At 38.9% G+C, this 25,289-nt stretch overlaps 2 protein-coding genes across 6 annotated transcripts in view; one reads left to right on the top strand and one right to left on the bottom strand.

The window, feature by feature from the left end:
- The window catches only part of ASB3 (ankyrin repeat and SOCS box containing 3), a 115,405-nt gene that overhangs the window by 84,147 nt on the left and 5,969 nt on the right, over positions 1–25,289 (bottom strand). Inside the window, exon 1 of one of the 4 annotated variants that reach the window (XM_039249192.1) lies at positions 2,256–2,272. The exons of 2 other annotated variants lie outside the window; for them this stretch is intronic. The gene's annotated coding sequence lies outside the window, so the exon portion shown is untranslated. Of the gene's footprint in view, positions 1–1,790; positions 1,809–2,255; positions 2,273–25,289 lie in introns of those variants that run through there. One more of the 4 variants, XM_039249193.1, reaches the window with a different exon arrangement.
- CHAC2 (ChaC glutathione specific gamma-glutamylcyclotransferase 2) lies at positions 6,406–14,161 on the top strand. 2 transcript variants are annotated; one of them, XM_039249197.1, is made up of 3 exons: positions 6,406–6,645; positions 11,217–11,252; positions 13,172–14,161. In XM_039249197.1, exons 1-3 carry the CDS (start codon positions 6,511–6,513, stop codon positions 13,553–13,555), a joined length of 555 nt encoding a protein of 184 aa, XP_039105128.1. In that variant the 5' UTR covers positions 6,406–6,510; the 3' UTR covers positions 13,556–14,161. The 2 variants fall into 2 exon arrangements, with proteins under 2 accessions (XP_039105128.1, XP_039105129.1); XM_039249198.1 differs by lacking the exon at positions 11,217–11,252.

Below are 25,289 nucleotides of genomic sequence, written 5' to 3'. Positions count from 1 at the left end.
TGTAAGAAAGCAGTGGGGGTTTCCTCCTTCTCTCGCTGTTTCTCAAAAGCCTTGCCAACATTCTTTTATCTTGAAGCTGATGATTTTCTGATGCCTTTGATTAAGCTCTCTTAAATCCTGCATCTTAACCCTATCGCCAGGGTCATTATTGTCCTAATCAGGATCTAGGTTGGGACAGGCAGTTACCAAAAAGGGGGAAATTCCATGTCACCAAACCTCCTCACTTTCCCTCCTGAAAAGCTGCCCTCTCCCACTGCCTCCACGCAGACAGCCTCTCCTCTCCCTTGCAGTGTATTCAATAATAAACTTCCATCTCCTTTGTTCTGCCTCAGGTGAATTCTTTCACCTCAAACTTTTATTCAGCTGGCTGACCACCCTGGCCGGAAGAAAAGAAGAAGTTTCATTTTTAATGCTGATAACTCTACATACATGTCTAGCTCAATTAAACCAACAAACATAAATTAGTTTAAACACTGAATATTTTTCACCTGCATCCACTTAAAAGCCAATCACTTGTTCCCCACTGTCAGTTTTTACCTAGGACACTAGTGAGGGAATCTGAAGTGGGTGGTTCAAGTGGGTGTTCTTCAGTCCTTGACATTGAGGATGAGGAGGAGCCAATGATCCCAAGACACCAAGGAGTGTACAGAATCAGTCATGCAGGCCTCACCATTAGGTGGGGCAGAATCAGAAGGAGGGGAAGGCAGAAGAGGACAGGTGCTAACAGAAGGTAAAGAATGATTTCCAGTTCTAAATACTGTCAGCTTGGACAGAGGAGTAGGTGCCATGTTTGTTTGGGTCATTTTTTTTTTTTACCAAAGTGGAAATACGGAGTCTGTGTCAGCCTGGAGGTGGCAGGGAATTTCCCTAAAACAATAGGAAGGCAAGGCTTTTCGGCAGCTCTTGGGATTTTTCCTTAAAGTCTCCCTCCTGAGGTAGACTAACACAGACAACTGGCTCCAATGATCACAGTTATTAACCCAGGAAATGAATAGGGGAGAAGACCCCACCTACATCTTCACCAGCAACCTGAGTTTATTTGGAGGAAGCCTTTTTAGACAATCATTAGTGTCTCATTAATAGGCCTATTTTTTTTTCTCATCTCCTGTGTATTGAGGCCAGTATTACAAAAGAAGATTAGTTGTTTTTTTAAATCTTGCAATATGAATTCGTTCAAATGGGTTAAAAGGCATTCCAGGGGAGAGTCCCTGGAGACCAAAGAAGATCCCATGTTTCCTCAGTCTCAGCATAATCCCTTTCCTCCACTGTACTAGAACTTCTGTCATTCGTATAAATAACTAGGACCTGATCGACACAATGCTCCACTGAACCAAAAAACAGATGGCTCACTAATTGGGTCTTTAGTCCAAACAAACAGCAGAATTTGATCATTTTATGTTTGTCCTTATTCCCTGTGTCCTCCCAGTCCTCCCAGTCCCAGTGGACTCTCTGAAAGAATATGAAGAGACCCTGCCTCTTTCTGGGTTTCTCTTCCCTTCCCCTTAGGCCTAGAATTTTTGTTCCCCATCCTAACCAGGTTAGTTCCTGCTCCTGAGTTTCTCTGGGGCACTGAACCCCCATTAATGGAGGTTTCCTGTACTCTCCAGAACTAACCTTGTCTGTCTCCACCCATTCTCTTTGTGGGAGAACTGAACTATGAATCTAGACTCCACATTCCCTTCATATCTAGAATAGGTGTCAGTCACACACACTCAGCCTCTGAGGATTTCCCACCCCCTGGACAATACTTAAAGTCCAATTTTCCTACCTTGGTCTGTGCACAGACTTACCTGGTCACCACAGTGCCTTTTACCCTTTCCCCAGGGTCACTTCTTCTGTTTCCAAAGGCAAAAAATCCTGAGCTCCACAGATCCCAGAGGGGCCAGGAGCCCTTCCTTGGAAAGGCCACACAAACTGGGGTGGGAGATATCTTCACTGTCACAGGAGGACCTGGGCCCTGTGGGTAGAAGTGAATCCTGGGACAAGACCTCAAATCTGAGAAATATGCCCAATGACCCAATCAAAGGAGGGACAGACCTGGAGACTGGGGGGACACAGTGAAGCAAGGCTTAATCAATGTTCTTGCAAGAGCAAGATGGACAGCCACACTTGGGACAGTTATAGCAGGCAATTTATCTCCCAGTGTGAAGTCCCTCCCCTCTTTCCTCATTGGCTGAGTACCACACATGCCTTACCGGATGTATGTCACCTATGCCCAAGTAAGGTAAAAAGTAATCTGAATGGAACAAATGTACATTCCTTTAGGTGAGGCACAGAGACTTCAGTTCCTTGGCTTGGGCTCATTGCAAAGCCTGCAAAAATAAGCCCCCAAAATGGAGAAGAGAAGAACCGGAACTGAGGGTTTGGGACTCCATTGTGGGGAGGGGGGGTGGATGGGGGGACTCATACATATTTCCAGTAAGTTGTAAACCTATTGTTAACTAGACAGGACAACTTTTATTTGGTATTTCTGAAAATGAATCCTCTCACTTACTTCTCCCACAGAGAGAGCTGAAAGCCAAATTGTGGAGAACCTTGAATGCCAGGCTACACTTTGTTGAACCATACTGACGAGGTTTAGGGGTAATTCTGGGGGGTCAGAGCTGATGGCCAAGAAAGAATTCTTGAAGACAACTTTAGTGCACAAAGGTGATTTTATTAAAGCACGGGGACAGGACCTGTGGGCAGAAAAAGAGCTACACTGGGGTTGTGAGAGTGACTGGTTACATATCTTGGGAGATGGGGGAAGTAAAGTCCAGGGGATGCTTCCGATTTAATTTTCGTATGCTAAAGACTCACAAAATCCATGGAGGCCTAGCTATTGTCAAACTAAGGTTGCTTTTCCCTCTAGCAAAGCATTAACATTAAGACAGTAGAGAGTTCTTGGACTTTAGGCTATTGATAAAATATCCCTTTTTGTAACTGTACCAAGATATGTGTAAACTGATGGAAACCCATGTCCTGTATGACTTTGATTTCTATCAGTTAACCATTTGTTCCTGGGCAGTCAAGAGTGCCTGAGGGGTATCACACTTATGGGGGAGGGGGTTGTGCTCACTTGTGCTTGGCCCTCAGCTTGCCTTATGGCCTCTTATCAATGCTAACTTCCAGCTGAGGCCATTATATCCAAGTTTCACAAAAAAAGAACACAACACACAATTTATGGCAATTTATAAGCCTATTCATCCAATACAAGAAAAAATTCTTTCTATGTAGGAAAAACACAAACACAGACATAAGAATACTCCTCCAAAGACATTAAAAAATAACATTCAAGTAAAAACAAGCATGAATCCCTTTCCAAATTTTACTGGCCTTCCTCATTGTTACAAATGATGTTAATAGATCTAAATTAACAGGAAATACCTGAAAAATATCAGAACTGGGTAATATCTTTGAGCTTCTTAAGGAAAGGAGAAGCCAAAAGAAATGTACTATCACCATTCCCCTCAACCCTTTAAAAAAAATTTTTTTTAAATATTTTATTTATTTCTGAGAGAGAGAGAGAGAGAGAGAGAGAGAGAGACAGCGAGCATGAACAGGGGAGGGTCAGAGAGAGAGGGAGACACAGAATCTGAAACAGGCTCCAGGCTCTGAGCTAGCTGTCAGCACAGAGCCCGACACGGTGCTTAAACCCACAAACCGTGAGATCATCACCTTAGCCGAAGTCGGAGGTTTAACTGACTGAGCCACCCAGGCACCTCTCCCCTTAACCCCTAATACCAACTAGTTAACATGCATAAACTGTATGTGAAACCTCCTTTTATAGAAACTTTCCTATGTTCTTGACTAAATGAAAGTACAAAGTACAAAAAACCTCAAGTGGATCCTGGATGGGGAAAAAATACCAAAATATCAGATACAGAGGCACCTGGGTAGCTCACCTCGTTGAGAGTCTGACTCTTGATTTCGGCTCAGGTCCAGATCCCAGGGTTGTAGGACTGAGCCCCTCATCGGGACTCTGTACTGAGTGCAGAACCTGCTTGAGATTCATTCTTTTCTTTTCTTCCTTCTTTCCTTTCTCTCTCTCTCCCTCTCTCCACAGGCCTGCCCTTCTCCCTAGCTCCTGTTCTCTCTAAAGAATAAAAGAATAAATTTTTTTAATGTCAGCTACAAAAAGCAACTGTGAGACAATTAAGGAAATCTGAATATGTAATAGATATTTGATGATGTAATTTTGCTAATTTCCTTAGATATAATAATGGCTTTGTGGTTATTAGGACAGTCCTTAGCCTTTAAATACTTAGGAGTGAAAAGTAACAAATGCAACTTACTGCAAACGTTTTAGATTAAAAAGTACCTATAGAGGGGCGCCTAGGTGGCACAGTCAGTGAGCATCTGACTTTAGCTCTGGTCACGATCTCGCAGTTTGAGGGTTTGGGCCCTGCATCGGGCTCTGTGCTGGCAGTTAGGAGCCTGGAGCCTGCTTCTGATTCTGTGTCTCCCTCTCTCTCTGCCCCTCCCCTGCTCATACACTGTCTCTCTCTCAAAAATAAATAAACATTAAAAATTTTTTAAAGTACATATAGAGAACAAAGTAATTGTGGCAAAATGTCAGTTATTGAATCCACATGCCTACTATATGAATGGTAATATTTTTTTCTTTCAATGTTTTCTGTATGTTTGAAATTTTTCAAAGTTCAGGGTGGGTGGAAACCAACCATCCCAGGCAATGTGAAACTTAATCTTGGAGAATATATGAAAAGACTTGGTTATTCTTTAATATTTTTTATATAAACATTTTTTAATATTTATTTTTGAGAGACAGAGTGTGAGAAGGTGAAGGAGAGGTAGAGAGAAGGGGAGACACAGAATCCAAAGCAGGCTCCAGGCTCTGAGCTGTCAGCACAGAGCCCAAGGCAGGGCTTGAACTCATGAAATTCAAGATAATGACCAGAGCTGAAGTCAAAAGCTGAACCTATTGGACAACCCAGGTGCCCTAAGGCCTAGTTATTGTTAAACTGTTTTTCTTTGTAGAAGTTTCTTGCTGGTTTCTTAAAAGTTCAAATAGTACTCTTTGAACCTGGGTGTTTTAGTATTCTTTCACAGAGCTAAAGACGATGAAATAGAAATCCTCAAGAAAGAGGTGACTGGGTGGTTGTCAGCTAAGTTAACCATCTGACTTCAGGTGAGGTCATGATCTCAGTTTGTTGGTTCTAGCCCCGTTTCCAGCTCTGTGCTGACAGCAGAGCTTGTTTCGTATTCTGGGTCTCCCTCTCTCTCTGTCCTTCCCCCCTCCCCAAATAAATAAAACGTTTTATTTATTTATTATTTTTTTAAACAGGATCTTTTTTTTAATAATATTTTTTATTTATTTCTAGGAGAGAGAGAGAGAGAGAGACAGCGTGAGCAGGGGAGGGTCAGAGAGAGAGGGAGTCACAGACTGAACCAGGCTCCAGGCTCTGAGCTGGCAGTCAGCACAGAGCCCGACGCGGGGCTCGAACCCACGAACCGCGAGATCATGACCCAAGCGAAAGTCGGACGCTTAACCGACTAAGCCGCCCAGGCGTCCCAATAAAACGTTTTAAAAAAAGGAAATCTCAAGAGCCAAGGATTTGCTAAGGCTTCTATTTTCACATACAGAAACACAGCATGATGGTTTAAGTGAGCTTCCTCACAACATTTTGGAGCATTAGCTCTAACCAACAGATCTTAACATTTTTTTAGGATCTTCACCTGTTGGAGAAACTCATGAAAGCCATCAAGCTTCTCCCCATAAGAATGCACATAAGAATTCTGTATACAATTTCAGGTTCCACATACCGCTTCTACAGCCTGTACATGAGGCAGAAACCTTTGTCTACTCTTTTCTGAGCTGCTGAGAATATTAAAGATAAATAAGGTCGTTGTGCGCCTCAAATTTACATGGGCTGAAACAACAGTAGTTCTTTCACAGGTAAACTTCTCTAGTAAACTTTCCGCTTTTATGTGAAAGGTGAGTTTCTTAAGTGTAAAGCCCAATATGGCATTCCCAAGTTGGCGCTCCTCTGTCTGCAAAATGGACAAAAATCCAATTTCAAAGCAGAACAAAATGTCTTCCTAGGTGAGAAGCGCGGTGCCCGAATGTCTCGTCTCGGGTATGTACACCACACCAGCCGCGACCCTGCCCTTCCGCTTCTCCTTGAATGCTTTCGAAAAGGCAGCGGACAGTTCCAATCTCTGAGCCACAAATCCCGTAAAGGGATTGTGGGTAATGTAGTTCACTGCACCGCGCAACAGAAGAAGGTTAGGGGAACTTATCGAGGCTGAAAAAGAACCCACTGCTTAGCGAACCGAAGGTCAATCGTTCTCGATATCCTAAGCAAGGAAAGAGAATACCGTTGACTGACGGAGTCGGAATACTTCCCTCGAACTGCACGTCCCAGTGTGCTTTGCGCAGCGCGGCCATTGCGCCTGCGCCCTCACAGCCGGTTGCCCGCGTCTGCGAAGCTGCAGTCACCGCAGGTGCCGGCATCTCGGAGACCAGAGCTGAGAGTTGAACCACGGCCGCAGCGGAGGAGCAAGGGAAGGATGTGGGTTTTTGGTTACGGGTCCCTGATCTGGAAAGTGGACTTCCCCTATCAGGACAAGTTGGTTGGATACATCACAGGCTACAACAGGCGCTTCTGGCAGGGGAGCACCGACCACCGCGGGGTCCCCGGCAAGGTGAGGCGCTAGCCAGCCCCCCACCCTTAACTGCCTTCGGAGCGCCGCTCCCCACCCAACTCGCGGTCCAACTCTTCTGGACCTACACCCCAACATTTTCTATGGCCGAGCAAGAGAGTTAGGAATAATGTTGTTACATCTTCCTTCCCACTTGCTCTCTACTTCTCTCCCAAACCAAGGGCACTACTTCCGAAGCCCCTTGAGATGCTGGTGGTCAATTTCTTGGGAAAGCAAGAAACAAGGGCAAAGACACACAAGCTCGCCCAAGGCAGAGCGACGTCTGCCCCCCCCTCCAAAAAAAAAAAAAAAAAACAGGCGGGAAAATCAATCTCCGTGTCACCACGTAGTTGAAATACTAAAATCAGCTTGCACATTCAGCTTTTTAGCGGTTAAATTTGTTGGCGTTTCTGCATTCTGGCAGACTTTCATTGGTTTAAGTTTAAACAAGCATATTATTTCTGGGTTATCTTACCAAAGGTTTTATTTTATGATATCTAAGGTCACAAAAGAACTAGTGTCCAAAATTATCTCCTGCTGTTAAGGAGTTTACTGGCAAAGTTAAATATTTGAGTTCTTGGTTTGTTACTTGAGTAACACAGTACCCATTACTCTTGTCCAGCATTATTTTAATCTTTCTTTCTCTGTTTCTTCTCTAAATTATAAATATGAAATGTTAAGTTCTTTGATCCATTTTTCAGTCATTAAAAGACCTTCATCTCAATATATGTGTACTAGAGAACTAGTAGCAGCTCAGCCTTGTATTGGCTGCAAGGAAAACAAGGTTTTGGGTAACAGTTTGGATAACTTAAATACTGTGCATGGTTTAGTTAACCTACTAACTTTTGAAAGTGTACATTTTTTATTGTTTATATGTTCTCTAAAGTATTCTGAAAGCTCTATGAGCCTGATTACTGTTTTTTAAAGAGAAACTAATATTGGCCCCAAAACAGTATGGTAGGCTGATGACTGGAAAACAGGAGTGACTGGGGCAAATGCACATCCGTAAGCCAACAGAAACTTCACGTCCAAAATTTCTTCATGACTTATAAAAGACGGTTGCCTAGCTGGCTCAGTCAGTAGAGCATCCAACTGGATCTCAGGGTTTTAAGTTCGAGCCCCACACTGGGTGTAGAGATTACTTAAAAATAAAATCTTTAAAAAAAATTATAAAACAGTGTTTAAGACTTTGAAGAGTTAAATAAAACTTCTAAGTGAAGTAAAATGCCTTTTGAGTTGTCAGATATAAACACTTAAAACTTCTGAAGAGAAAGTCTTAACCCAGGCTCTAATTTTAATGACAAAGTATTAAATGCTTACAAATATGACTCTGATAGCATATTTTACTATTCTAGCTTCAATCAAAATTTATGATGTGTTTGTTAGATAGAATATTGAGATATGTATACTGTTGGAACAGGACAATAAGTTGTCAAGTCAATATAACAGCTCATGATTCTTTAAAAGAAGAAAGGAGCTATAAAAGCCAGTATCTTTTTCCTTAAATTTACTAAAATATAGGACAGGTATGTCGGAGAATGGGGGACTGCAGTGGCTAATAGTTTTATACCTACTTTTATTTAAAGAATACATCATAGCAAATTAAAGGAAACTCTTAAGTATATTTTTAGTATACTGTTTTGTTACCAAAAAAAAAAACCTAGAAAGAATACTATTTTACTTAATATTTTTTATTACAATGGATCACCAGCCTTATATAAATATTAAGTGTCAAACAATACAAAAGGCTACAAAGATATCCAGCAAATTAGAAGAATGACATTGACGTTTTATAGGACTATGTTTTTTTCCAGCAACATATGCTCCTAGTAAGTTAGTCATCATTACATATGAAATGTGATATTATTAAACAAATGTTAGGCTCATTTCCACATACTGCAATGTCACATTTGTGGGAAAAATACCAAACCTACTTCAATTATGCCTTTTTTTAGCTTCATTAAACTTTAATTTCTTCCTAAATTTTATTAAGCATCTCATTTATATATAAAAAAACTGGCAAGGTCTCACCCAAATTAAGGATTTATTTAAATGTGAAAAATTTTTCACAGCAGAGAGAATATATTTCAATTTCAAAAAGAACATTTTAACACAGGAGATGATCATGAACATTTACTAAATCTCTAATATTTCTAGATCTAGATCAGAAAAATTACTCATTACTCAATGAAAACACTCATAGTAACTCATTTTACAACTCATCCCATTCAGCTTGAAAGACCCCTGCTTTAATTTCAGTCCCCCGAGAAAGCTTTTGTGACTTACAAATATACATTGTTTCTCAATAACATATATGTATTTTAAAGACAAAGAACGTAATTTTTAGAAAATATTTCCAAGTAAATTTTCAGTAGTGCCAAAAGTCCATGTCTGTTCATCCATAAGCAGTCACAGGGAGTCATTATTTCCTCTTAAAATGATTTCTGTTTCAACTGCCACCACTTAAGTCAAGGACTTTTCTACCACTCCTCCCCCTTTCAACAATTACTGCTGAGCACTTACATGGGTAAATAGAAGACAGGTGAATAAAAGGAAAAATTACAGTTTAGGAGAAGGATCTACTGCAAAGTCACCTGGGGAGTCAGCCAACCCTTTATGGATGTAGTGCAGGAGGGTATCCCAGGGATAAAAAATGAAGCAAGGACATTCCATACTGAGCACCAGTATGTCCAAAGATATGAATGTTTCTAAAACTTATAAATAAATCAGTACAGATTGAGGGGAAAACCAGTATGAAATAAGGTTTGTAGTTAAATCATGCTGAGGACTTTTATCCTATAGAATATTAAAACCCTGAAAATGTTCAAAGCACAGGAGTGAATGACCTAATTTTTGCATTAGAAAGTCATCCCAATGCCAAGTAGACTAGAGGTAAACAAAACTAGAGGCAGGCAGCGAGGTACCTAAGCAAGCAACTGGAGGATACAGAGAAATGACATACAGAAAAAGAATCAATAGACAGAGCTGCCAATAACTGGTGACTGCTGGATATAAAGGGAGAAAGGAAAGACAGTGAAGAACTTGTCACCTCGACCACTAACATTTCCTACTCAGGGTCTAACTCCTTCCCACTCTAACCATGTTATATACACTTTACCACTCACCTTCCCCAAACACCTTTAATCATGCCAGTCAGCTGCTACTCTAGTGCTACAGTAGCTCCTAATTTCCTTTTTCTCCCAAATTTCAGTGGCGGCTTATTTTCCACTGTTCCCTAATTTCCCCTCCATTCTGTGGCTCTTCAAATCGGACTATCCTATCTCTCCAATTATCTTTCTGAATCTTCTCTCCAGGTGGGGCCCTCTGCTAAAGTCAAACATTTTGCCTGGTGTAGTCTTGCCTCTAGGCCTGCATTTGTGAGTCATGCCCTTTTGCCAGAATTTTGTCTTCCTTTCTGACCACCCAAAACTCAGAATTCTTTACTGCACTCATACCATACATCTTAGCCTTTAAGTGTTCTCTACTTATTTCTCATGTTAAGTTTGTGTTCCAGAATTATAATATAAGCTCTTGAAAGGAAGAATTAAGGTTTTATCTTCTCTACAACACACACTAGGTATTCAATAAAGTTCCTAATTCACCTTGAAATTGAAAGTAATATAGCAATGCCTACATGACCCACATCAACATATGTATCCTCTTTATACCATCATCTTAAATAGAAAACAAGTCAACTCTCAATGCCCAACAATATAGGAATGTTTAAATTATAGCTTATTGATGATACAATATTATGGCAACTATTAAAATGTATGATAAGACTAACAGGAAAATATAATTAAATAAGAATCCTTTGTTTTCCATGATTACAGATTGTCTATACTTGTAGACAAAGACTAGAAGGAAATAGCAAATAAGATGACAGAAATACCTGAATTATTTATGCTCCCTGTATGCCAGACAATGGGCAAATAAATATGTTAAAATGTGTCTTAGAATTCAGTATTCTCAGTAATGATGCCAACATGTTAGCAGATACATAGCCTTTGGCACCAGGTAGGAAGTGTAGTCATTAAAAAAAAAAAAATGGCACATTCTCAGACAGCTCCAAATCTACAGCATCAGAAACTGTGGGACTGTAGCCAAGCGATGTATTTATTAACCCTCCATGTAATTGTGACCTACATTACAGTTTGAGAACCACTTACTTCCCTTTTATAGGAAAGCACTCTAGAAGAGAATGTTTTGTTCCTTAATAAAACTATAGCAATCTGATCAGAACTTTGATTATAATTGCTTCTTCCTTTGTGTTTCATTTTACATGAGCCTTGGTCACAGGTGTTTTTTTAAATATACCCATTTTAAGTGAACATAATATAATTAATATACACAAATTGAAGGGAATCTTTTAGAAGAGTCAAGATAATTTGGATAATGTATATTCTCTTATTTAATTCACTTGAAAATTTATCATAAAAATAAGTGCTTTTGGGAGGTGTTTAGTACAAACAATTAAAATATTCCATGTCAACAATAAATTGGTAATGCTCGGTTAGTTGATAAACTGATTCAGAAAAAAAATTTTTGTTTTTTTTACTTTTATTTTAAAACAGCCTGGAAGAGTTGTGACTCTTGTTGAAGATCCTGGGGTATGGTATTATTATTCTTTTTTGTATAGTCTTTAATCATATAAAATGTTGAGACTGTTTGTTTTAATAATCAATGAAATTTTATTAACAGTCATCACAGACAGTTTGAACACTAGGTCTAGAATTCCTCTCTATTACTGTGTTTCTTTTTAACTGTTGGGAAAAGCTGGAATGCAGAATGCAGAGTAGACAACAAAATAAAACCAAATAGCACGCAGTCTTTCTTTTTTTCCTTACTGAGTTTATTGACTAAGAATTTGGCATTAACGGAACTAGTCCTCAGACAGCAACCCTTAAAACACTCTTCATATTTGCTAGAAGTCTACTGTTCTCAGCAAAAATCCCTGTCAGGAATTATCACTTCCTTGCCTAATTTTTTAATATCACAACAGGTTTTTAAACAGGTTTGGGGCACTAGAAAACATATTTACCTAATAGTCTTCTGTTTCTTAAATATTTTCAATCCTTTTATTGAGGCATAGATTCAAACTTTTATATTGTGAAAATAAAGATTTAACTTTGGAAAGGACTTTGATATAAAAGTCAAGCACCTATCAACAGCAAATGAATAATGGTGAAATAATGCACTGCCTTCATAATTTACATTAGGAAAAGCATCTATAAAATTGGCTGCAAACTGGTAACTGTAACTCTTAGTTTAAAGTCAGTAAATGGCACTTTGTTTTTACAGAATGTTAAACTCACTCAACAATGGGGCACCAGGTCGCTCAGTCCTTTGAGCATCCAACTTTGGCTCAGGTCATGATCTCAGTTTGTGATTTTGAGCCCCACATCGGGCTAGCTGTCAGCCTGTCAGCTCAGAGCCCATTTTGGATCCTCTGTCCCCCTCGCCCTCTGCACCTCCCCAGCTTGCGCTTTCTCAAAAATAAACATTAAAAAAAAAATCAAGAAGATACATAGCAACCTAGAGTTTAATAATTAAAATTAGTGATTAAGGATTGTGAAGAAACTAGATAATCTATAATTACAAACTGTAAATTCTGCTTATATCACAGTTATTTTATTAACACTAAAGAACAAACCAAAAAACCTTTGCATCCAGTTTTTTACTCACACTTTGTTCATGGGCTCTCAACAATAGAGACTGCCATTTAGTATTCGGCATGGAATAATTTGCAAAGGATATTTGAAAGCTCCTGCAGTGAGAGAATATGAACAAATAAAATGAACCTGCTATGGCCTTAAGTAGTCGACTGCTTTCTTATAGACCTTTTAAAACAAAGAGCCCTTTCTGTAAATAAGGGAATAGCCGGTACATAAAAAGGTAAGTGCTGCTCAGCTCTAGCTAAAGTTGGAGTAGCAAAGCCCTGCCAGCGAGCACCTAACACTTACATCCCCTAAAGTAGGCTCCAAAGTGGCTACAACACTCCATGAAACAGTTTAGAAATGACTGTCCTATACCATCAGTGAAATGTTTACGTATTTAAAACTTTAGAACTATATTTGTTTAATGACCAAATGAACACCTGATTTTTTTTCAGTCCCACTAGTTAAAACAGGATTTTTAAAACTTTAACAATGATAAATATCCTTCTGTGCAATAAATTACTTTTTCAGACTGAAGAATCTAAAATGCTGATTTTCTTTATTTAGTTTGTACCTCTCAGTGCACTTTTTTTTTTAGTAATTATTTTTGAGAGGGAGACAGAATCCAAAGCAGTCTCCAGGCTCTCAAGCACCACGCAAGGCCTGAGCTCATGAACCGTGAGATCATGACCTGAGCCAAAGTCGGATGCTTAACCAACTGAGCCACCCAGATGCCCTTCAGTGTACTTTTAGTAAAGCAAATCTACACTGACTTCTAAGAATATACAAGCTATTTTCTTAGAACATAATATATCTTCACCTATTTTAGCCCTATAAATTCTAAATAATACATTCTTTTCATATTTCAACAGGGTTGTGTATGGGGTGTTGCTTACAGACTGCCAGTAGGAAAGGAAGAAGAAGTAAAAGCATACCTTGACTTCAGAGAGAAAGGAGGCTACAGGACCACAACAGTCATTTTTTATCCAAAAGATTCCACAACAAAGCCATTCACTGTGTTGCTATACATCGGAACATGTGATAATCCTAATTATCTTGGCCCTGCCCCTCTGGAAGACATTGCTGACCAAATTTTTAATGCAGCTGGTCCAAGTGGAAGAAATACAGAGTATCTTTTTGAACTTGCAAATTCTATGAGGAACCTTGTGCCAGAAGATGCAGATGAGCATCTTTTCTCTTTGGAAAAATTAGTAAAGGAACGTTTAGAAGGAAAACGGAACCTCACCTGCTTGTAAAGACCTAATCATTGACTTTTCCAAACAAGCAGAGCTTTTAGTCTTCAAAGAATAGGTTCATGCACACTGGCATTATGATCTGGAAACATGTTTGTTTACTTGAAGATCTTATTTATTTTTAATGTTGTATTATTCAAGATATGATCAAATGTGTAGTTTAGTAGCGTGTATCCAAAAAACCTAAATATTTAAAATACTGGGGTAGAGTTAAAGAAAAAATTCAAGTTTTAATAATATAATGGTTTCCTAACTATATAATATTGAACACTTGCTCATGAGAAGTGAGTTCTTTAGAAAAAATACAATGAAATATTCAGTTCAGAGCTTGTTTTTATCAGAGTAAAAATAATTGTCATTTCATATCACAATTCTATTTTCAAGTTGTAAAGAATTAAACCAAAAGGTAATACCTTTAATGTATTTCTGTACAGTAATACTGTAACCATGGTTTAAAATATACAAACTTAAAATAATGTGTAATTAGAAATATATGGTAATACAAGATTTCAACCTTGATTGTGAATTTCCTGTTCAGGTATTATTTAAGGCCCTTTCCAATTTAAGTCAAAAAGACTGGCATTTTTAATATAAAAAATTTCCTTGGAATTATAATGTACTCTACTTTCTTTTTTGAATAAATGCATTTTACTACATGGAAAAAAGCATTCCGCTAAAAAAGCACAACTTACATTATACAAATCACATCTACTAAATGTAGTCTGTCATTTCTTTACTTTGTATTAATTTTACACTGAAACTTAGAAAAAAGATAAATGGCCATTCTGATATTACAAATTAACAGAACCATATATATAATGAAAGTTTAGTGTTTGAAATGACTTTTAAAATTATAGTATTTTAGGGGCACCTGGGTGGCTCAGTAGGTAAAGAAAGCATCCAACTATTGATCTCGGCTCAGGTCATGATCTCATGGTTCATGAGATAGAGCCCTATGTGCGGACAGCACAGAGCCTCCTTAGGATTCTCTCTCTCCCTCTCCCTCTGTTTGCCCCTCCTCTGCTCGCTTGTGCACTCTCTCCCAAACATGAAAGAAAAAAGAATTGTAGTTTTTTAAAACGTACAAGATTAACTTATGTAGAATTGATCTTGATTCTAATCAAGATTATTTCTTTTTCTTTTTTTTTTTAAAGATTTTATTTTTAAGTAATCTCTACACCCAACATGGGGCTTGAATTCACAACACCAAGATCTAGAATTGCAGATGCTGCCTGAGCCACCCAGGTGTCCCTAATCAAGATAATTTCTTTTTTTAATGTTTATTTTTGAGAAAGAGCAAGCAGGTCAGGGGCAGAAAATCTTCACATTAAATAAAGTTGTCTTAGATAGCAGAGAAAGCAGCTCTTTCCATATTTTTCTATTTAGTAACACCTAACTTGGTAATTTACTTAGCTATGTAACTTTTAAATATTTTCCCAAAATTTTCATTATTAGTTTTCCAGGAGGCATTCACTTGTCCTGTAAAACAAGAAAAGGTACTTAATATTCATTTATGAGCATCTCATAAGGATATGCTAGGCACTTTGCATCTGGAAGCGTTTTCTGGGTAACTCCTCTGAGTTTGTTTCCATAGTATCTTGCACAGTTACATATTAAGTAAGAGAAATCCAGGTCTCTCTCACTCTAAAGCACAAGATCTCTCTACAATATATTTAAAAGCCCACCTGAACTTCACCATCTTTACTTTCCAGCATCTTTTTTTCCGGAGATAAACAAGATTAACTGTTTTTATATAATGAAATAGTAAGTAGCATATTACATAAAGATGTTAATTTTTTTTTTAAGTTTCAATTTTTTTTTTTTCCCAATTTGAAAGCACAATTGAGTGGGAGAGAGGGCAAAGGGAGAGAGGGACAGTCAGACAGAATCAATCTTAGGCAGGCTCCACACTCAGCAAGGGGCCCGACATAGGGCTTGATCCCATGACCCTGGGACCAAGACCTGAGCCAAAATCAAGAGTCAGCTGCTCAACCGACTGAACCATCCGGGCATCCCATTAGAGTTAATTTTTATAGATGTATGTATATAGATTGCCACAAATATAATGAGCCCACCCAAGACTCACATAAGTGAATTCAGTGATACATCCTTTTGTTTTACAAACAAACCTAAGTCCAAGAGTTTGTGACCTCCCCAAAATGATTCTTCTACCATTTAATATATAACTGTTACAGAATATAAAGACCAAGGGATAACTTTGGGATGCCCATTTTTTCTCCTTCTAGGCTTTCAGTCACAAGTTAGACTAGAAAATATGTAATTATAAATATGATATGCCATCAACATTTATAGGGAGGCCATATTCCAAAGAGGTCAAAAACAAGGAATGTTTATTTTCACTGGGATAGGGAGAAACACGACTAAAATGGTGAAGTTCAATAAACAGTACTGAATTAGAGAAAAGCTAGGGCTTAAAGGCTTGGAATTGGCAGGAATGAAAAGGTTATCAAGTTACCTAAAGCCTAACTTAACTTTTGTTAGCAAAACTGTCTATCTTTACAGTCCTTGGGTCTCACTTTCAAGACATTTTTTTTCTCATTCTTTCCTTATCACATACAAAACTCAAAGACTCATTCCTCAGAGTACAAATACTGGTTAGGTTTCAAGTTTTAGTAATTCAAGAAGTATAGGGGTGTAAACCCTAAATTAAGAAACTTTTCGGGGCACTAGGTGGCTCAGTCGGTTAAGCATCCGACTTCATCTCAGGTCATGATCTCAGGGTTCGTGGGTTTGAGCCCTGCATCGGGCTCTGTGCTGACAGCGAGCTCAGAACCTGAAGCCTGCTTCAGATTCTGTATCTCCCTCTCTCTGACCCTCCCCTGCTCATGCTGTCTCTCTCTCTCTCTCAGAAATAAATAAAAACATTAAAAAAAATTGTTTTTAAATCTTGCATATAAATCTCTAAAGGAGATTTTTTTTAAAGATCCTCGCTCTCTCTCTCTGCCCCTCCCCCACATGCATGCACACACACACACACACACACACACACATGCACTCTCTCAAAATAAATACACTTAAAAATTCTACCTATGAAATATTCCAATTATATTTATATTTTCTCACCAAAAATACTGTGACTATATTTTCTGTGTATTTGTTCAGCTCTTAATAACCTCTTTTTATGCATTTCTAAAGTCTTAAAATAAATTCACCCTAGTCATGTATTAAAAACTCAAAAATCAGTGGGATGATTTTGTAATTTTTTAATTTTAACTCCTCCAGAGACAACTACCAAAATCACTCTTCTGTATGTTAAGTTTATATGATGAATATAAGCTGTAGTGAATCTCAGGGTTTTTTCATTCTTCTTAAATTTCATTTTCTCTTCCTAAAATATTATATAGTTGGGGCACCTGAGTGGCTCAGTCAGTTGAGCATCTGACTTTGGCTCAGGTCATGATTTCACAGTTCATGAGTTCGAGCCCCACATCCAGCTCTTTGCTGACAGCTCAGTGCCTGTAGCCTGCTTTAAATTCTGTGCCTCCCACTCTCTCTGCCTCTCCCCCACTTGTGCTCTGTCTCTGTCTCTCAAAAATAACTTAAAAATATATTATAGTTTAACACTAATCTCTTGGTGGTTTGATTTAACTGTACTGAACCTTCTTGTCTTTTTAAAAACTTTGAAAAATACATATACACATTCTATAACTGGAAAAACCACCATTTGACCCTACAATTTCTTTTATTCTTTCAACTTTCCTATCGTTCACAGAATTTTTTCAAGTTTTAATTTAAATCCATTAGTTAACATACAGTGTAACAGTAGTTTCAGCTGTACAATTTAGTGATTTATCACTTCCATACAACACACAGTGCTCATCACAAATATACTCCTTAATTCTCATTAAGCACCTCCTTAAATATGCATTTAACCCATTCCCCCAGCCACCAATTCTCCCAAAACCCTCAGTTTGTTCTGTAGAGTTAATAGTCTGTTTATGGTTTGCCTCTTTTTTCCACCTATGTTCATCTAGTCTTATTTCTTAAATTCCACATGAGGGAAATCATACGATATTTGTCTTTCTCTGACTTATTTTGCTTAGCATAATACTCTAGCTCCCATATTCCTGCAAATGGCAAGATTTCATTCTATTTTATGGCTGAGTGATATTCCTCTGTGTGTGTGTGTGTGTGTGTGTGTGTGTGTGTGTGTGTGTGTAAAACACTGAATTTTTTTTAACTATAATGTTCTACTTCCTTATCAACTCCTCTTAATACGCCTCCAATCTACTTTTACTCTTGCTATACTCACATAATTAGTGTAGTGTCAAGTTTCCAATGATCCCTTCCTGATTTAACCCCGAGATTGTTTCATCCTTTACGACTCTGATGCAAGCATCTGATATCACTAAGGCCAAAAGAGCAGAACATTTCATTGTAGGGGCGCCTTATAATATATCTGGAGCCATCTTCTACCTAACCTCCAATCTCTTTTCTTCTTTCCAATACTACATTCTCTACTGTGCACTCAATTATCTTTGTAAAATAGGGAACTAATCTGAAATAATCAGGAATGCCTTCCACAGCATGCTAAACAAACTTCAAATTCTTTTTTTAAGAAAATTTTTTAATGTTTATTTATTTTTGAAAGAGAGGGCGTGAGTGGGGAGAGGCAGAGAGCAAGGGAGACACAGAATCTGAAGCAGCTCCAGGCTCCAAGCTGTCAGCATAGGGAGCTCAAACCCTCAAACTGTGAGATCATGACCCTAGCGGAGGTCAGATGCTCAACCGACTGAGCCACCCAGGTGTCCCAACAAACTGCAAATTCTTTAATCTGTTATTCAGTTATTTATAATCTGGTATCAGCATATTTGTCACATCTCACTTTCCAATAATGTACCCCACCCCCTGCTCCAGTCACACCATCCTCCTCATCAATTAAGACCCAGAAAAATGAGGGACTAGTGATATGTGGCAAGCCGTGACTATGCAACAAGACTACCAAAATAAAAAGGATAGGTACCAGCTATCAAAAACCACATTTGGCATGCCTGGGTAGCCCAGTAGGCTAAGCATCTGACTTCAGCTCAGGTCCTGATATGGTTTGTGGGTTCAAGCCCTCCGCTGACAACTTGAAGCCTGGAGCCTGCTTCAGATTCTTTGTGTCTCTGTCTCTCTCTCTCTCTCTGCCTTTCCCCTGCTTGTAACCTCTCTCTCTCTCTCCCCGCACTCCCCCCTAAATAAATAAATGAACATTAAAAAGAAAAAAAAACACATTTGGTAGAGAGATATACAAGGGGCAAACCAAGGGGTGCTAGGTAGCTCAGTCAGTAAATAGGCCGACTCCAGATTTCAGCTCAGGTCATGATCTCAGTTTCTGACTTCGAGGCCCACATCAGTCTCTGAGGAGACTGCTTGAGAGTCTCTCTCTCTGCCCCCTCCCCCCAAACAAACACACTTAAAAAAAAAAAAAAAAAAGCAAGTCAATTTTATTCAACATAAAGGCTGTAACATAAAATTCAAGCAGAATATAAAGACGCCTGGGTGGCTCTGTTGATTAAGTGTCTGACTTCAGCTCACGTCTTGATCTCATGGTTCATGTGTTTGAGCCCTGTGTCAGGCTTTTTGCTGACAGATCAGACAGAGCCTGAAGGCTGCTTCAGATTCTATGTCTCCCTCTCTCTCTCTCTCTGCCCTTCCCCTGCTTACGCTCTGTCTCTTTCTCTCTCTCAAAAAATAAACATTAAAAATATTTTTTTAAATTCAAGTAGAATACAGAATGGCAAATTATTAATCAAAACTAATTAATATCAGAGAAACCCTCATAGAAAAAAATAAAGTTGTTCATGGATCAAAGAATAATAATTAACTCTATGCAGCAAATACTCCATATGCCAAAATCTATTCCAGGTACTTTACATATATTAATCCCCATTTTCTTGCATGATGAAAATGAGAGACAAAAAGGGTTGAAATTAAACCAACATAATAATACGATCATTTATTGGATATTTACAACATGTCAGGCACTATGCTAAACACCAAAAAAGAACAAAATAAAATTAAGGACTTTAAAAAAAAAATTATGACAGATGGCAGCCTTCTCATTTTGTACCTCAATGAGATTTAACTTCAATGAGAATGTTTCCTAAAATAGGATAAAGGATTCAAAAAAATAGAAAAAGGATTCATTTAATTAACTGTATCCTACAGCCATAAGTTTTAAAATTTAAAGTATGCTTTGCCCAGTTTTTTCAACAGCATTAATTGGTTTATTCAAATATCTATGAATTATCTACTCTGTGTAAGACAAATTAAGGACAATAATTTTCCTCCAGTTCCTACCAAAATTCCACTACAATGCATTCATTCATTCCAGAAGAGAAAAAGCATGTGTGATTACACTGGGGATCAAGGCAATGCAGAAAAAACTGCCGTCTAGAATAAACGCGCGCGCGCGCGCGCGCACACACGCGCACACACACACACACACACACACGCACACGCACAAGAAGGCTACACATGGAGAAGCCATTCCTGCCAGCAGAACCTGGAGAACTACCAAACATGAAACAGGAATAGAAAGGAGGGGGGGCTGCAGGATTAAAATCAGGATAATTAAAATATGTATACGCAAAAGCCAAGCCAAACTTCTTACCCTATTCCTTTACACAGAGAAAGTCTATCAGCAACTATGTTGGTTTCTAGCTAAAACCAGATTTGTTTTTCTTAACTGAACAATCTACCCTGAAACCAGTAGAGCATCTTCATGCTCCCTAACAAAGCCTTCCTTATTTGGCCATAGGCTGGAGGCAGAGAGGAGAGAAGCAGCTCTTTTCCTGCATTTCATCCATGGACCCTAAAGTGAGGCCCAGCAATTGATACCATGCTCATTTACAAAGAGCTCAAGAATCTTTTTTTTTTTTTTTTTTAGAGAAAGCACAGGCACAAGAGAAAAGGATGAAAATACACAACTAACCTGAAGGAAGTACTGCTATTTCTGGGAACAAAGATAAACGTTTATATTTATAAGTGCTATCCTAAAAGAAATTCAAGAAGGCACTGCACCCATGAAAAGTGAGCAACTAGAGGGGCGCCTGGGTGGCTGTGTTGGCTGAGTGTCTGACTTTGGCTTGGGTCATGATCTCACAGTTCATGAGTTTAAGCCCCATGTCAGGCTCTCTGCTGTCAGTGAGGAGCCCGCTTTGGGTCCTCTGTCTCCCTCTCTGTGCCCCTCCCCTGCTCAGGCATTCACTCTTTCTCAAAAACAAATAAACATTAAAAAAAATGAGCAAGTTTAGTACACATGAAACTAGATAGCACGAAAGAAGTTTAATTGGCAGCAGTTAGTTTCTTTCATGGTAGAAAAAACAATAGTGAGCCCTAAAATATACGGCAAAGGAGGGCTGTTATTGTAGACTTTAAGACAACAATCAAATACAAGTCATGAACTTTGATTGGAAAGGAAATAAAGGTAAATAAACAGTAAAAATTGAAATCATTGCTATTTTCCTATGATGTGATAGTAGTATACATCTTAGGTTATACAGGAGTCTGCTTATTCTTAGTCATTGACTTCTTTCAATGTCCAGGCCATTGGTCTTGAAGGTGCACATTTTGGATTTGATTATTTTCTTAGGCTTGGCAAGAATACAACATAGGTATTGTTGTACACAGGTGTTGTTGCATGCTTGGAGTTTTAAAAATTCATTCTTGTACAGGACGTGTGGGTGGTTCAGCTGGTTAAGCATTTGACTCCTGATTTCAGCTCAGGTCATGATCTTACACTTTGTGAGATCAAGCCCTGCATCAGGTTCTGCACTGACAGCACGGAACCAGCTTGGAATTCTCTCTCTCCCTCTATCCTGACCTTTCTCCCTCCACATCAAAATAAATAAGCTTAAAAAAATCTTTTTTAATTTATTCTTGGAGAAATTTCTTAGAAAACCTTAAAAATATAAAGCATGGGATTAAAAAAAGAATCACGCGAGCTTGGCTTGAAATCAAATTTCTACCTTCCGTTTTTCCTCCTGTGCCTAAGAAACAAATAGAATATTCACATTTGCACCTGTGTGTTTGCTGGCATTCTGTCACCTGTGTGTGTTATATTTTAACCAAAAATGTCTAAAGGCCAAAAGCTTTTCTTTTCCTTTTATCTTTCCCAAAATGTGCATCCTAGTTCTCCTAGGTCTTCTTTCTTATTACTGCGGAATAAATTATATTCAAAGAAGGAACTGGAGGGGGAAAAGCCAGTGTTGAAAATGAAGAGGAAAGGGCAATGACGTTCTTCGGCAGCCTCTGGAGTAATTAGTCCTGCACAACCTCAGACTCACACTCCACACCAGCTGTTCAGCTGAGCAAAGGCCATTGTTTCTACTGGTTTTGCCCTTTTTATGTCTAAATGAGAAACAATAAAGAGATTTGGGGTAACTTTTAACTCAAAGCAAAACTGTTTGGTTCTCACTTGTGATTCATAAAAATTTCAACTGAAAAAAACCTTACAGTTTTATTATGACATATTTTACAGCATGGCATAAACATATAATTTTTTATGTGTGGATTACATTAGAAGACAGTATTACTTCGTGTCACAGTTTCCTCAACAGAAAAATGGGGGAAACAATAAAGCCTGACTTTTGGGTTATTATGAGGAATAAATCAAATAAGTTAATATAAAGTGCTTACAATAGAGCCTGGATACATCTGTTACATAAACAGGATATATAATAAAAGTGAATCATCATTAGTTCTTACAGCTTACTACTTATTTTCTCCATTTGAAGGATAAGAGTTCTGAAGAGATTAAGTAACACTCCCAAGGTCGACATATGGTTAGGTAGCAGAGCTGTCATCAGAATCTAACTAGCCTAACTCCTAAGCCTCTGCTCCTAACATCTCACTATTTTTTTTTACTTTTTTTTTTTTTAACATTTACTTTTCTTTTTAATGTTATTTATTTATTTATTTCTGAGAGAGAGACAGCGTGAGCAGGGGAGGGTCAGAGAGGGAGATACAGAATGTGAAGCAGACTCCAGGCTCTGAACTAGCTGTCAGCACAGAGCCCAACGTGGGGCTCGAACCCACAAACTGAGATCATGACCTGAGCTGAAGTCGGATGCTGAACCGACTGAGCCACCCAAGCGCCCCTACCATTTACTTTTAATTTTTTTAATGTTTTATTTATTTCTGAGAACGAGAGAGAGAGACATCATGAGCAGGGGAGGGTCAGAGAGAGGGAGACACAGAATTTGAAGCAGGCTCCAGGCTCTGAGCTAGCTTGTCAGCACAGAGCCCGACGCGGGGCTCAAACCCACGAACTGTGAGATCACGACCTGAGCCGAAGTTGGATGCTTAACCAACTGGGTCACCCAGGCGCCCCTACTTATTTTTGATAGAGAGAGACAGAGTACAAGCAGGGGAAAGGCAGAAAGCGAGGGAGACACAGAATCTGAAGCTGGCTCCAGGCTCGGAGCTGTCAGCACAGAGGCCAACACGGGAGCTCCAACCTATGAACATTAAGATCATGATCTGAGCAGAAGCAACCGAGCCACCCAGGCATCTCTCACTATTCAGTCTCAGTTTCTATATTATTATTTATTCAGCCACAGCCTCATTGGTGGGAATTCAGATATCCAGAGATTTTTTGCCACTATAGATAAAGCCACAATGAATACTACCTTTATACACACATCCTTATGTATCAAGGCTTTTCTTTTTGAATATATTTTTAAGTTTATTTTTGAGAGAGAACAAAGAACACAGGGAAGGAGGGAGGGGAGGGCAGAGAGAGAGGGAGAGAGAGAATCCCAAGCAAGCTTCACAGCGTCAGCACAGAGCCCAACATGGGGCTAGATATCATGAACCATGAGATCATGACCTGAGCCAAAATCAAGAGATGGACACTTAACCAACTGAGCCACCCAGGCACCCTAGGGCTTAAAAAAAAAAAAAAAAAAGCTTTATCTTTATTTATTTTTGAAAGAGACAGACAGAGCATGAGCAGGGGAGGGGCAGATGAATAACTGCACAACTTTCTTGTTCCCTCCCCAGATCTGCAGTTCTGCAACTCACTGAAAATTATTGCATTAAGATTAACTCTCTTATATGCAGAAAAAGGTAGCTTTGCCAAACAAAAGAAGATTTTTCCATAATTCATGAATCACGAGTTAAAACTGAAATTTAAAATTACATAATCTATACTATATATGAGAAAAAGTCAAAAGACTATTCAATGAAGCAGTGTTGACTATTTTTTTCAAAATAACAATTTCTAGGCTATTGATAGGGTTAACACAGACTGAGAACAATCTTCTACATATTTATATTTAAATCCTGTACTATGATGAGCAATGTATATAATAATGACATTAGTGCAAGGTAAGATTAAGTGACTTATGAATAAGCAAAGACACAGTGCAAACAGTACCATCTGAATTATAAGCAAAGTAGGTATTCACTCCTCTGACACATTTTTGCAGTGCTAGGAAGGTCCCCTGCTTGCCCCTAAACATCATCTCAATCAGCAACAAAATGCTATAGCCTAACAATTTATCATGAATATTCACAGTTTTCATTTAAGAGTCTAAACCAGCAGTTCTCAGTCAGGGGCCATTTTTCCTGCCAAGGGATATTTGGCAGTATCTGCACACATTTTTGGTTATCACACATGAGTGGGAAGGGACTGTTAGTAGCATGCAATGCAACACAAACCAGGTGATGAGGGGAGCATTAAGGCAAGCGGAGGGTACAGTGCAGGCTAACAGCGCCCCCACCTCCCTCCCCTCAAGTGGAATATGTGTGATATTTCTCGGATACTCCTGGCTACTCAAGAACAAAGGAAAGGGGTTTAAGTGCTTGCCATGGTGATGTGGGAAACTAAGGCAAACTAAAAATTAAATTCCCTTACTGCCTACAGCCCTTTGACAAGTCCTTGAAACAGGCAGAGTGAAAAGGAATCTTGGCTCAGTATTATCCTGACCCCCAGGATCCTCTAAGTCTACTTTAACATGTAAAAATTCCTTCGGAAACTTCCATGATCTCAACTCCCCCAAGATACATGGTGGCAATCATATTCCAAGCTTATGGCCCCTGATACACATCTGAAGGGTCTCACGACTGAGGCTTTACTACACTGTAATAAGTGGCATTTTCCTAACAGGAGCTAGCCCCTCAAGGTCCTGGAAACCTTGCTTCCAAAATACTTAGAGACCTACTCTATTCCAAACCCCTTCCCAACCTAAGGTTATATAATCAGTTACCTGTCACAACCCCAGGGCAGCTCTTTCTGTCCACAGGTCCTGTCCCCATGCTTTAATAAAATCACATTTTTGCACCAAAGATGTCTTGAAGAATTCTTTTTTGCCGAAGACTCAGGACCACTCCACCATCAACCCAAAAACCCCATCAACAGGAATACCACTAAACATCATACAATCCACAACACAGCCTCTCATAATTTGGGATCATTGGCCCTAAGTGTTAGTAATGCCAAGACTGAGAAACTCTGGTCTACACTCTCCTAAAATGCAAAAACACATTGTTTTTTTGATTTCATGTAAAACCTAGCAAGCCCTCCACTTCAATCCAATCCAGTCAAGCTTTTTTCCCCTCTGCTTGTCCTCCATGCTGCCAAATTCTGTGGTTACTAACGTATCCTCAACTTAATTCAGCTATTTGGTAACTCCCTCCTTCAAACACTTCTCTTGACCTTCTTGACATCCCAGTTTCCTAGTTTTCTTTCTGCTTCAATGGGCACACCTTCTGAGTCCATTTTGTT

The sequence above is a fragment of the Hyaena hyaena genome, unplaced genomic scaffold, assembly GCF_003009895.1.
Source record: "Hyaena hyaena isolate Hyena2069 unplaced genomic scaffold, ASM300989v1 scaffold_332, whole genome shotgun sequence".
NCBI lineage: Eukaryota > Metazoa > Chordata > Mammalia > Carnivora > Hyaenidae > Hyaena > Hyaena hyaena.
This window is presented reverse-complemented; position numbering and strand designations above follow the sequence as displayed.